The following is a 12,896-nucleotide window of genomic DNA, read 5'->3' on the forward strand; positions in this document are numbered from 1 at the left end:
CCATTGGTGATCAGCTGACCTTTTCAACTCATCTGGAGCTTTCAAGTGGCAGACACTGACCTCTTCACTGCCGTCACCTGACTTGTCACTGCGGTATCTGAGGTCTTGACTGCAATTCACATGGCAAAATACATTAGTAGTGTGTATTTAAAGCTACAATATGTAATAAAATATCCAAAAATAACTTGCACAGTGTGATATATTTCCTGCAGTTGTGTGCTTACAATATCCCAAAAGTTCCCAAAGATTTTTAATTTCAGAGAAATTCAAATTTTAAATAATGGCTCGTCCCTGTCGCCCTGTCCCACTTGTCGCCTATCAATGACGTAATATCCAGACATGGGCAGTATTTCAATTAAATGTATTTTAAATACGTATTTAATTACTTTAGTGTAAAATTACTTTTGTAATTTGTATTTTGCAGGTGTGGAAAAAATAAAATGTAGTTTGTAACAAAATATTTTGAGGGAGTGTATTTAGAGTATTTCAAATACTTAAATACTTAAGAAAAATCACCATATACTTATCACCATAGTAAATGATTTTGCCATATTTTCGGTCTGATGTTGGAAATGGCAATGTCCAGGTTAGATGCACGAAAATCATGTGACACCCTGTAGACCGGGCTCCCTCCAAGAAGTGAATGAATTTTGAACACAGGAGAAGAAGTGGCGCTGCTCCTCTTAAAAACGGCATTAAAGGGTTAGTTCACCCAAAAATGAAAATTCTGTCAGTAATTACTCACCCTCATGTTGTTCCAACCCCGTAAGACCTTCGTTCATCTTCGGAACACAAATTAAGACATTTTTGATTAAATCTGAGAGCTGGATCACTCCTCCATAGGCTTCTAAGGCATTATAACTTGCTGGCCCAGAAAATGTATTAAAGACATCGTTAATATAGTCCAAGTGACTACAGTGGCTCAATCTTAAGTTTATAAAGCGACGAGAATACTTTTTGTGCGCAAAAACCCCCCAAAATAACGACTTTATTCCACTTTTCATTTCCTTCTCTCTGGGCCTCGAGTTTTTTCACGTAGTGTTTTAGCGCAGCGCATCTGTGTTGCACGTCACCACGTAGGCTCACTATTGGCCGACGCTGGTCATGTGTGTGATGCGTGTGACATACAACACAGCACTAAGTGAAAACAAAAACACTAAGTGAAAAAACTCGAGGCCCAGAGAGAAGTAAATGAATAGTGGAATAAATTCATTATTTTTGTTTTGTTTTGCGCACAAAAAGTATTCTCGTCGCTTTATAAACTTAAGATTGAGCCACTGTAGTCACTTGGACTATATTAACGATGTCTTTAATACATTTTCTGGGCCAGCAAGTTATAATGCCTTAGAAGCCTATGGAGGAGTGATCCAGCTCTCAGATTTAATAAAAAATATCTTAATTTGTGTTCCGAAGATGAACGAAGGTCTTACGGGGTTGGAACAACATGAGGGTGAGTAATTACTGACAGAATTTTCATTTTTGGGTGAACTAACCCTTTAAGATTATTGTGGGAGTATTTTTGTATTTTCAAAATACTAATTACTTGTATTTTATTTAAATACATTTTTCACATCAGTATTTTGTATTTTATTTTGTTACATTTCATGAGCCAGTATTTGTAGTTTGTAACAAAATAGTTTTTGATGTATTTGTGCCCACCTCTGGTAATATCCGCGTTATGCCTGGTTTCCGCTCGTACTGCCATAGTAACCATGGCGACAGACGTGGACAACTGCGATACGTCTAGCTCACGCTGTTGTTGTTTCGTTCAAACATTATGGACCATGGCAAGCAGACTTTGGGACAAAAGGAGAACTAAAGGTGTCCGTGACAAACTTCTACTTGACAGAGACACACAAATGTAGAGGTGAGCAAATTTACATAAAACTAATCAATGTTATATAGCTCAACATGATGAAATGTTAGAATATGATCAGTATGTTATTCTAATGTTGATCTAGCTTACTGCTAGTCTCATACAGATAAACTAACACATAGAATAACATTATAACTTTCAACACACTCAAATGCTGTTTAGTGTGATGGTGTAGACCAAGTGAAACAGCGCTGCGTTACCTCACAAGTTTTATTCGTCTAATAAACTGACCTGTGTGAGTATTATTCAGCACTTAAGTTAGTTCAGTAGAATGAAATGTCCTTATTCCTTTATATCCGCGGGACTCGTGTGTGGCGCTGCTATCTGTCTGTCATTAGCAATCGCGACCTGCTTCATACCACAGGCATGTTAAAAATATCAATGTATTCACTCATCCATAAACATTATTAGATCATTTGGCATGATGGCAAGTTCCATAATTCCGCTTATGCGTCATCAACATACGCCTTTGTTATTGTAAGAGGTAAGCGAGCCCTAGCGGTGAAAAAAATTACATATTGTAGCTTTAAAGAGGAAGACAAAAAGAAGATGCTTAAAGTCACACATGCAGTTTGTTTTCGTCACTTTGTACATGTACATTTCTTTACAATAAATGTCTTTATAAAACATTTATTCACTACATCTGATGATTTATATGTCTTTCTTTGCTTTCATTCAAGTAACATATTTTAAAAATATGTATTAGTTCATTTTACAGACTGTTCAATTATTTAAACACCAAGATCCCAACAACTGCAGATGTTATTTTACCACACATGATTTTTCTTAAAATATGAGTCATGTCAAATAAAAATGTCTAACAGCGAGGACAAATTTCGTCCTCTCAATAGTAGCTGCTCATGTCTTCTACAGTCTTCTATCGTATTGTTTGTTGCACCCAAAAAATAAACTTTTCTGAACTCTATTAAATCGTTTGGCATGCCCACATTTGGTATTTTCAGCATTTTCAAACTATTTTTAATATTCCATCAACCGCTGCGAGGATTTCAGATGATGCCAACTCTGAATCAACATGCATCAGCACCACTGCCAAATTTTCTATATAATTATTGTAATCATTATGGTCACAACAATAACTGCTTTAATGAGCTCATTGTTTCTGCCTAAAATGAATACATGATGATAGCTAACTGCATTATCTTAGAACTGTACATTTCTGACATATGGACATTTTTGACAGTCTTCTTTGATAACAGATTAAAAACAATATGTATGTGAAAAGTGCTATACAAAAAAATGTGAATTGAATTGAATATACAAATATGATGATCCCCTTGCAAGGGCCCCCCATCCTGAACTACAAAACCATCTATATTTTCATCTATAAAATCCCATTTATACTGTGAAAACAACATGTGGTTTTCCGCTTTACAGTTTCACAATAATTAGTTCTAGTGTTGAGAAGAATTTTCCCTTGAAGGGATAGTTCACCCAAAAATTAAAATTCTGTCATCATTTACTCACCCTCAAGTTGTTTCAAACCTGTATGAATTTATTTCTTCTGCTGAACACAAAAGAAGATTTTCTGAAGAATGTCAGTAACTGAACAGTTGATGGACCCCATTAACTTCCATAGTATTTTTTTTCCCTCATACTATAGAAGTCAATGGATCCCATCAACTGTTTGGTTACCCATATTCTTCAAAATGTCGTCTTTTGGGTTCAGCAAAAGAAAGAAACTCATACAGGTTTGGAACAACGTGTGGGTGAGTAAATGATGGCAGAATTTTCATTTTTGGGTGAACTATCCCTTTAAGATCAAGGCAACAATGGCAAATGCAAACTATTCTTGAAAGTATGTAATGTCACAAGGGAAAGAAATATTAGTTAATATATTTATATAAATTTGATTTAATATTTTATTTAACATTTTATATAATATATTTTTTTCCACAAAGCTAAACATTTTGTTTGTATTTTCTACTGTTACAAATATGGTTGTCAAACTTGGTAAAAATCATTGTAAAACATTGTAAGTTGATAAGTTGGTACGCTTACTTTCTCTCTCTCTAATGTTCAATGGACCCCCTAGCACCCTCTTTCAGACCCCCAGTAGTCCCCAGACCTCAGTTTGAAAACCCCTGGTCTAAGCAGAGTTTAAAATATAGAACTCAATTTTTCTATCTAGTTTGTCTTGTTAATCTGTCAAGGCAGACTTCAAATAGTGTTCACATAACGTTCCAGCAGCGCTAAATTTTAATTGTTGGTCTACACACACATGCGTCTGACAGGTATTTTTGTTTGTTGCGTCTCACACCATGAGCACTGTGGTTTTAAGGCGCTGTATCAAGTTTAAAAGTATAGTCGGAACACCAACTCTGAATAACCCCAGAATTAGTTTTCTGGCATTTCAAAACTGAAACAGATCAGATCAGTCCTGCGGTCTGATGTAGACTATGAAACCACCTGTAAAACCTTGGAGTGAAATTGTCTGGAGGAATAAATGTCCTCACAAGGTTATACAAATACTAGAAGGGTCATTTGTTTGCCAAGGAACACTGGGATATTTGCTGTAACCAAATGGAAAAACCATGGCAGAATCCAAACATTACTAAGTTTAGGCCATCAACCAGATCGAATAATCAAGGCCAAAAGGTCAATTGCCAGAGAAATGATCAGAGGCCAGTTACAACGTGCAGTTCCTTGGATGAAATTGGGGGAACTACGTAGACGTCAACAATTCCTTCAACACTTCAATGATTCGGCCTCTCTTCATGAGAATGGCTATAAAACGCCAATTTCGAAAAAGACCGACATTACATCACGGCTAAAGTTTGCTAGAAGCCATGTGACAAAACTTTTAAGCCACTCCAAACCTTCTGGAAGAATTTTGTGGTCTGATTAGTCCAAGGTCGATTCACCTAAAGCAAAAAGGAATGTTTGGCGCAAACCAACCCAACATCAAAAATGGTAGTGGCAGCATCATGCTCTGGGCTGGCTTTTCAGCAGGAAAAACTGGAAACCTTGTTGGTATCAAGACCACTTGGAGAGAAGCTGTTTGAGTCAGTCAGAGATCTGCATTTAGGTTGAAGATACATTTTCCAGAGCAGCAATAATCAACAGCACACAGCTAAACTATAAAGGGATGGCTTGGAAAAAAGAAGTTAGTAGTTCTGGAATGACCAGAGCCCAGACTTCAATCCAAACTATGGCATGACCTGGAAAGTGCATTGTGCAAATGCTAATTTGGTATAGTTTAAAATTCCAATACACAAAGCTCATAGAAATACTGAAAACTGACAGTGTTCTTGAACACAGTACAACCATGAAGTCTTGACTTTAATCATTGCCCAGACTTTATTCATTTTTACTATTTTTAATTAGGATTGTTTTAAAACTGAACTACTTACAATGCAAAGTTTTAATTAATCATCCCCAAATGAAGATTCATTAAATGTATAATCCCCCAAAGTTTTTTTTTTTTTTTTTTTAAATACACAAATATTTAAATATTTACTTTTAAGTGTAAGACTGGAGAGACTGGAAGAACTGGAAGAGAGGGCTACTCTCTGAGAAAACAAAGGAAATAAACATTTTACCTCTCTTTTGAGAAACTAGCATCCCCATGCAAGATGAAATCACACTAAGGGCAATCAACTCAGTATTGTATTAATTTACATTTCTTTCCTTTCCCCATTTAGTCTCTATCTCATGCCAAAAATCTATAAGGTTTAATGTGAACAATTACCATATACAGTGAGGAAAATAAGTATTTGAACACCCTGCTATTTTGCAAGTTCTCCCACTTAGAAATCATGGAGGGGTCTGAAATTGTCATCGTAGGTGCATGTCCACTGTGAGAGACATAATCTATAATAAAAAATCCAGAAATCACAATGTATGATTTGTTAACTATTTATTTTTATGATACAGCTGCAAATAAGTATTTGAACACCTGATAAAATCAATGTTAATATTTGGTACAGTAGCCTTTGTTTGCAATTACAGAGGTCAAACGTTTCCTGTAGTTTTTCACCAGGTTTGCACACACTGCAGGAGGGATTTTGGCCCACTCCTCCACACAGATCTTCTCTAGATCAGTCAGGTTTCTGGGCTGTCGCTGAGAAACACGGAGTTTGAGCTCCCTCCAAAGATTCTCTATTGGGTTTAGGTCTGGAGACTGGCTAGGCCACGCCAGAACCTTGATATGCTTCTTACAGAGCCACTCCTTGGTTATCCTGGCTGTGTGCTTCGGGTCATTGTCATGTTGGAAGACCCAGCCTCGACCCATCTTCAATGCTCTAACTGAGGGAAGGAGGTTGTTCCCCAAAATCTCGCAATACATGGCCCCGGTCATCCTCTCCTTAATACAGTGCAGTCACCCTGTCCCATGTGCAGAAAAACACCCCCAAAGCATGATGCTACCACCCCCATGCTTCACAGTAGGGATGGTGTTCTTGGGATGGTACTCATCATTCTTCTTCCTCCAAACACGTTTAGTGGAATTATGACCAAAAAGTTCTATTTTGGTCTTATCTGACCACATGACTTTCTCCCATGACTCCTCTGGATCATCCAAATGGTCATTGGCAAACTTAAGACGGGCCTTGACATGTGCTGGTTTAAGCAGGGGAACCTTCCGTGCCATGCATGATTTCAAACCATGACGTCTTAGTGCAGGGCTATTCAATTGGTTTCATTTGGGCCGCATTATCAAATCGAAAATTTGAGGTGGGCCGGTGGGTCGGTTTGGGGGTTTATCTTATTTATTGAAACATAACAGTTTCAATAAATAAGTGAAAGTAACCCTAAAAAAAGTATGGTATTTACTTGGAAATGTGGTACCCAACAGTAGCCTATGCAAATATATAAAACCATAATAAATAAAAAACTTGATAATTTACAGCTGTGTACAACTATTTTCCTTGGAACAAATAAATTATTTATACAAACTTATAGCTGTTGGTGAGAAATAATAATTATTTTATTCATAATTGTTATGCTTAAATGAAAATATTCTGACAGTGAGACTAGTTAACCACAGGCTACTCACTCCCAATGTATAAAAAATGCCTAAACACAAGTTAAAAACTATACGCACCTTTACAAAGAAACTGACATAATTTCATAACAAGCATTAATTATATATTCCTCTACCCACCTAATAAATCGAGTGATTTGTGGTTTGTAACAGAGAGGTTTCTGTCGAACTGTTTAATATAGTGTCCGGGGACCGGGAGTAAACGCAACTCCGTGCTGGGCCGTGTTGAAACAACTAGTGAAACAACTGAAAGCATCGCTATTTGTTGTTATACTGTACTGAACGAGAAACCGCTTCAGATGATTCAGTGACGGAGCGGTCCGAATGAAACCGAATAGTTTTAGACCGTTATGCAAGCGCGTTTAGAATCGAACCAAAATAATGATTCATTCACGAATGATTGGTATCGCTGGTTCAGTCGACGTGAATTCGGGACACATATAATAACTGCTGAAATATTCGCACGTAAAACGTTTCTCAGGTCAATCGGAACGAGTATCAAACTGAATTAGCTGCACCGCCAGGAAAAGAGGAGGAGGGAGGTTGGTGCCGTCGGGCCGCATTGAGATGATTGGCGGGCCGCATTTGGCCCGCGGGCCGCCAATTGAATAGCCCTGTCTTAGTGTATTACCAACAGTAACCTTGGAAACGGTGGTCCCAGCTCTTTTCAGGTCATTGACCAGCTCCTCCCGTGTAGTTCTGGGCTGATTTCTCACCTTTCTTAGGATCATTGAGACCCCACGAGGTGAGATCTTGCATGGAGCCCCAGTCCGAGGAAGATTGACAGTCATGTTTAGCTTCTTCCATTTTCTAATGATTGCTCCAACAGTGGACCTTTTTTCACCAAGCTGCTTGGCAATTTCCCCGTAGCCCTTTCCAGCCTTGTGGAGGTGTACAATTTTGTCTCTAGTGTCTTTGGACAGCTCTTTGGTCTTGGCCATGTTAGTAGTTGGATTCTTACTGATTGTATGGGGTGGACAGATGTCTTTATGCAGCTAACGACCTCAAACAGGTGCATCTAATTTAGGATAATAAATGGAGTGGAGGTGGATATTTTAAAGGCAGACTAACAGGTCTTTGAGGGTCAGAATTCTAGCTGATAGACAGGTGTTCAAATACTTATTTGCAGCTGTGTCATACAAATAAATAGTTAAATTATATATTGTGATTTCTGGATTTTTTTTTTTAGATTATGTCTCTCACAGTGGACATGCACCTACGATGACAATTTCAGACCCCTCCATGATTTCCAAGTGGGAGAACTTGCAAAATAGCAGGGTGTTCAAATACTTATTTTCCTCACTGTAACACTATACATGTTTGGTATCATTTGAAATGTCTCAGTGTGACTGGTACAAAGGTCTCATTCCAAAGAAGTAAACCAAAAAGTAATCAAGGTTTTAAGAGTTTAAGAGATATCTTGCTTACAGAGGAGGGTGGGTCTTCCAGGCAAACTGGCATCCACTCTCAAAAGGTGTAAACTCCCATTCCCATTGTTGTTTCCATGTGAAAGAAGTTTCTGCCTTGGTCTGAGTACTTAAAAAAATGCCACAAGAGGCTCAGGGCGATTTGTAGTCAGCCCGTAATGCTGGATGTCTTTAGACATTCAGCATTATGTATTTTTCTAATATCAGGTTTGCATCTTTTCGCTTTATTCCAGAGCATTTGATGTTTTGTATTTATTATATTTGAACTGATTATGTAATTGGCATGATACATTTACCTGACATAATAAATTGTTACATTTGAATTTATTCTGAAATTATTTATTTTAGTAGATTTCACTGTATCCATTGTTTCTGCAAAACTGCGTCAGATTAGTGATGGACTAGAGTCCAGATTAGAGTGGAGCATAGGGCACACCAACTGCGATTTTAGAGTTCCGGCTAATATTTGGCACTAATTCAAGTGTACCTGGTTTTGTAAAGACAAAAAAAGGGAATTTCCATTTAGGACAGCAAAATGTTGCTCGACCAACCTAAATAGGGTGAGGTTAGGTGTTACTCTAGTTAAGTGTACGTGGGAAACCATGACATGATCAAACCAAAGCTACTATCAGAGAAGTAATATTGGTCAGCTTTTATCTGTAGTCGTGGCCATGACCTCTGACTGAAGTAAACGTTACGTTGGCACCCGAATGAACAAGGATAATAAGAGTAAAGGGTTAAAAAGAATAATCAAATGTGTTGCTAAACTATTATATAAATGACCAATAACCAACTGGCATTCTAACCTAAATTCAAGGTTGTGATAAAAATGGAGTCAGATAAAAGTTTAATTGGAATTAAATTACTTTGCCACGATGAAAAGATAGCAACACGCAGTAAACCTTCACCCGCTTATTGGAAACTGTCGTTGGGCCGATTGGGCAGGCCTTACATAAGGAAGTACAATATCACCAAAACCAATACTAATTTATATGGAAAAACTCCATATAAAAGTTTGGGTACCTATTGACTTGTATAGTATTGATTGTGTGGTCAAAAAACATAACAGAAGTCAATGGGAACCTAAACTGTTTGGTTACCAACATTCTTCAAAATATCTTTTTGTGTTCCACAGAGAAGAAAAAAAAAAAGTATTACAGACATGAAGTATTACATACTTATGAATTTTAGACTATCCCTTTAAATGTGTTAATCAAATGAATTAATCAGAAAATGAATCATGAATGTGTTGCATTTAGTGTTACTGAAGGGCAAAAACTATGTTTGAAAAAAAGTATCAGCATGAATGCTTTCTGAAGACACTGTACATGTGCCGTATAAACTCTTTTTATATAAAGTGCATCAGGAGCACAAAGTTACAGCATTTTGGAAGGAACCCACTCTTCAGTCTCTTTCTAGAGGACTCCGCTCAAGATCTTCTATGACAGCTCTTCACGGCTGGTTTCCAGAGGAAAGCAGGACTTTAATACGCACATGGGAGAGGTGCTATACTGCTTGAAAAAGACTCTTGCAGATGAAATCTGCAGGAGAGGTTTGTTGGACTGTACATTAGAACAGCACCGTAACTCTATCAGCTCTCATATGCGAGACCATGCTATCTCAGTCACTGCTCTTAAAACTCTTTTACTCTATGAAACACTGATGCTGCACGCTTTAGCAAAAGAGGGGAGAAAAATGTGAGTCCCGTTCAAATAATTCATTCTCACTCCTATGTTTAGTTGGGGAAAGCGAGAAGCAGACTAAATCAATCACACTGAGCCCCAAATAACGGTGAGAAGCAGCCAAGCGCCTCCAATTCCCAGCATTAGTCTCCACCAGAAGGTCACAATAATGATGAACCTTAGATGTGTTTAGGCTATGTAAAATAACTAATCTCTGGATGTACTTATAAAAGTTTCATTATCTTTTTCAATCACTCTTTCAATTAATTCATGTGCTCATCTCTATTCAACAAAAATACCACTTGTGACCTTTAGACTCTTTGGACTCTGTCTTATGTTTTCAAGGAGCCAGTTGTTGAAGCAGACAAGAAAGACTAGTAACACTGGAAGTGGTCCATAGCAATTACGCTGCCCCCTGAAAAAGTATTGTGGACAACCTTCACTGTGCCAACAAAAGCAATAGGGAGGAGGTGAACTTGCATCAGGATTTCTTTTTTTAGACACAAGATGCATGGTCACAGAACTGACTTCAACTGAGATGTTTATCCATTAGATTTTGCATGTAAGATTGTGTATCAGTTGGTTCACATACCTGACACTCAAGTTTGTGATGGCTGCTCTTCGAAATTGTTACAATAATTGCTCAATTGTTGCAATAAGATAACATGAAATCTTATCCGATATCTGAGTAAGACCTAAAAAAGCATTCGCACATGATGCTTCATCTCTCGCTACAAAGCAGTTAAGACAGAATGCAACATTCAGTACGTAACTTTTTTTTTTGTTCAGAATTTACAAAATGTAGATAAGCGATTACATCATGAATCCATTTTCAAACCGTGTTTTTGTCTTATCCTGATTCACTATGGTACACCTATAATAAGTGTTTATATTATGACTATTTTAGACTGGCACGGGTCGTACCGCAGCGAAGTAGCCCAGTGCCTGCGTAACTCATCATAAACAGAGAAGTAACTCCGGCAACAATGTTCTTCCACAAAAAGACACATAAAGTTATGTTTATTACGCTAGAGCGCCAAGTAACATCACTAAGTGCTTTAAATGAACAACTGCAGCTTTGGTTTATCTGTTTTTTTATTTTTTTTATTGCTGTAACCCTGACAATTCATACTAAAGTAGCACTCTTTATTAAATGTCAGTGTGGCTCATCATTTTGAGAAAATATTGTATTTCAGCCAAATGATCTTGGTGGATAAAATATCTCACTTAAAAAATGCATAATTATATATATAGGTTTTCCCCACTCTAGCCTGTCTCACTTTACCAGCTTGGCCAGACAGATTGAAGAACAGTGCGGGAAAAGTTAAAAGCAGCTGCAACCTTCAGATGAGGTCACAGACTACTGATCCGAGCTCAGTCTCCTCCATGTGACTTCGACTACATCATGCACTGTGCAATTCCTCCATGTTCTCACATTCGAACTGAAATAGATTCACACAGTTATGTGATGTCTCCGTGCAAAGGACACAGGTCTTATATTTAGGTGCCCAGCAAAAACGCGATAGACAGACCAGGTGAGAGGGGGTTTCCAAGTACCCTGTTCCACATTCTCCACTTTAACCCAGTCTCAAAAAATGGCTCATTTTAGAGCCAATGACTTCACATGTAGTGTAGCAAAAGAGCGGCTTGACAAAGTAAAACCAACCTGACCGCAAATTAGATGTTATTCACAGAAAAACATCTGAATGTTTAGCCAGAGCTGTCACATATAGGCTACTGCGCTTTTCACTTACCGTTCTGTTCTTCTAGCTCATTGCCGATGTCCTGACCCATCTGTTTTTGCCTACTTATGACTGCAGCCAGAGCATCCAGGCCAGCATCCTGAGCTAAAGACACATGAGAGAATATGGACTTATTCAGACAGAACTGTACAAAAGAAAGACAAAAAGACATATATTTATAAAAAAAAATGACGGTTTAACATTCTAATATTTTATGTTTCTGTGGTTTAATTTATCAAGTAACTTATCATACGTTGAAGGAAAAGAAAATTCTTATCTCATTTGGGTTGGAAAAACAATAGAAAGGTACATAAATTCCATAAGCAGCAGGGTGTTGGCATCTGTGGCATTTAAAGGACATATAGTGTGATCTGATGTCATTTCTGACAGAGGTCGCTGCCACAGTGAGCCACAAGGTACTTTAGCGGTAACCTTGAAGCTAAAAGTATAACTTGGGTAGACAAAACGGCTCCTGCTTTTTCTCAAAACTCCTACCAGTTGCTATTCTCAAATGCGTAGCAGATCTCATAATGGGGCATAAATTCAAAAAATGCTTCTCAAAATGTCTCATCTCATCAGAAGATAGATGATTATCTGGACAGCAGAGAGAGGTGGCCAGATAATTGTCAGCTAGAAGCAATGTCAAGCACCACATCAGTTGTAAGACCGAAAGACTTGAAAAGTGATCTCATATGCAACGTACCTTCGATAATCTGCTGTTGTTGGTGTTTGATTTCTCCAAAGCCGAGTCCTCTGGTCTCCTCAGGCTCATTAATCAGCCACGGGTTCACCGCCGGTCCCGACCCATTTCCTCCTGTCATCAGACTTGACCTGCAGAAGATGGCCAAAAAACATTGTAACGTCAGTTTATTAAATGGGTGCTTCTACGTAAATGCTTTATTTTTTGGAAATCTAAGACAAATGTACCGTATTGCGTACGCAATAACATTTATTAAGCAATGAACTGCATCCCAATTAAATAATACAAAAGATGTTATGAAAAAAATATATGTTCCTGTTTGCCTGTTTATTTGTTTATATGTTATATATGTTCCTGTTTGCCTGTCGCAATAACATTTATTAAGCAATGAACTGCATCCCAATTAAATAATACAAAAGATGTTATGAAAAAAATATATGTTCCTGTTTGCCTGTTCTAGGTCCCGC

At 37.8% G+C, this 12,896-nt stretch overlaps 1 protein-coding gene across 1 annotated transcript in view; it reads right to left on the reverse strand.

The window, feature by feature from the left end:
- The window catches only part of stx8 (syntaxin 8), a 63,322-nt gene that overhangs the window by 38,275 nt on the left and 12,151 nt on the right, over window positions 1–12,896 (reverse strand). Inside the window, exons 5-6 of the mRNA XM_084129935.1 lie at window positions 12,433–12,560; window positions 11,742–11,834 (exon numbers count right to left, since the gene is read on the reverse strand). Coding sequence (XP_083986061.1) covers window positions 11,742–11,834; window positions 12,433–12,560 — 221 coding nt within the window. The remainder of the gene's footprint in view (window positions 1–11,741; window positions 11,835–12,432; window positions 12,561–12,896) is intronic.

The sequence above is a fragment of the Abramis brama genome (assembly GCF_963993115.1).
Source record: "Abramis brama genome assembly, chromosome: 11".
Taxonomy (NCBI): domain Eukaryota; kingdom Metazoa; phylum Chordata; class Actinopteri; order Cypriniformes; family Leuciscidae; genus Abramis; species Abramis brama.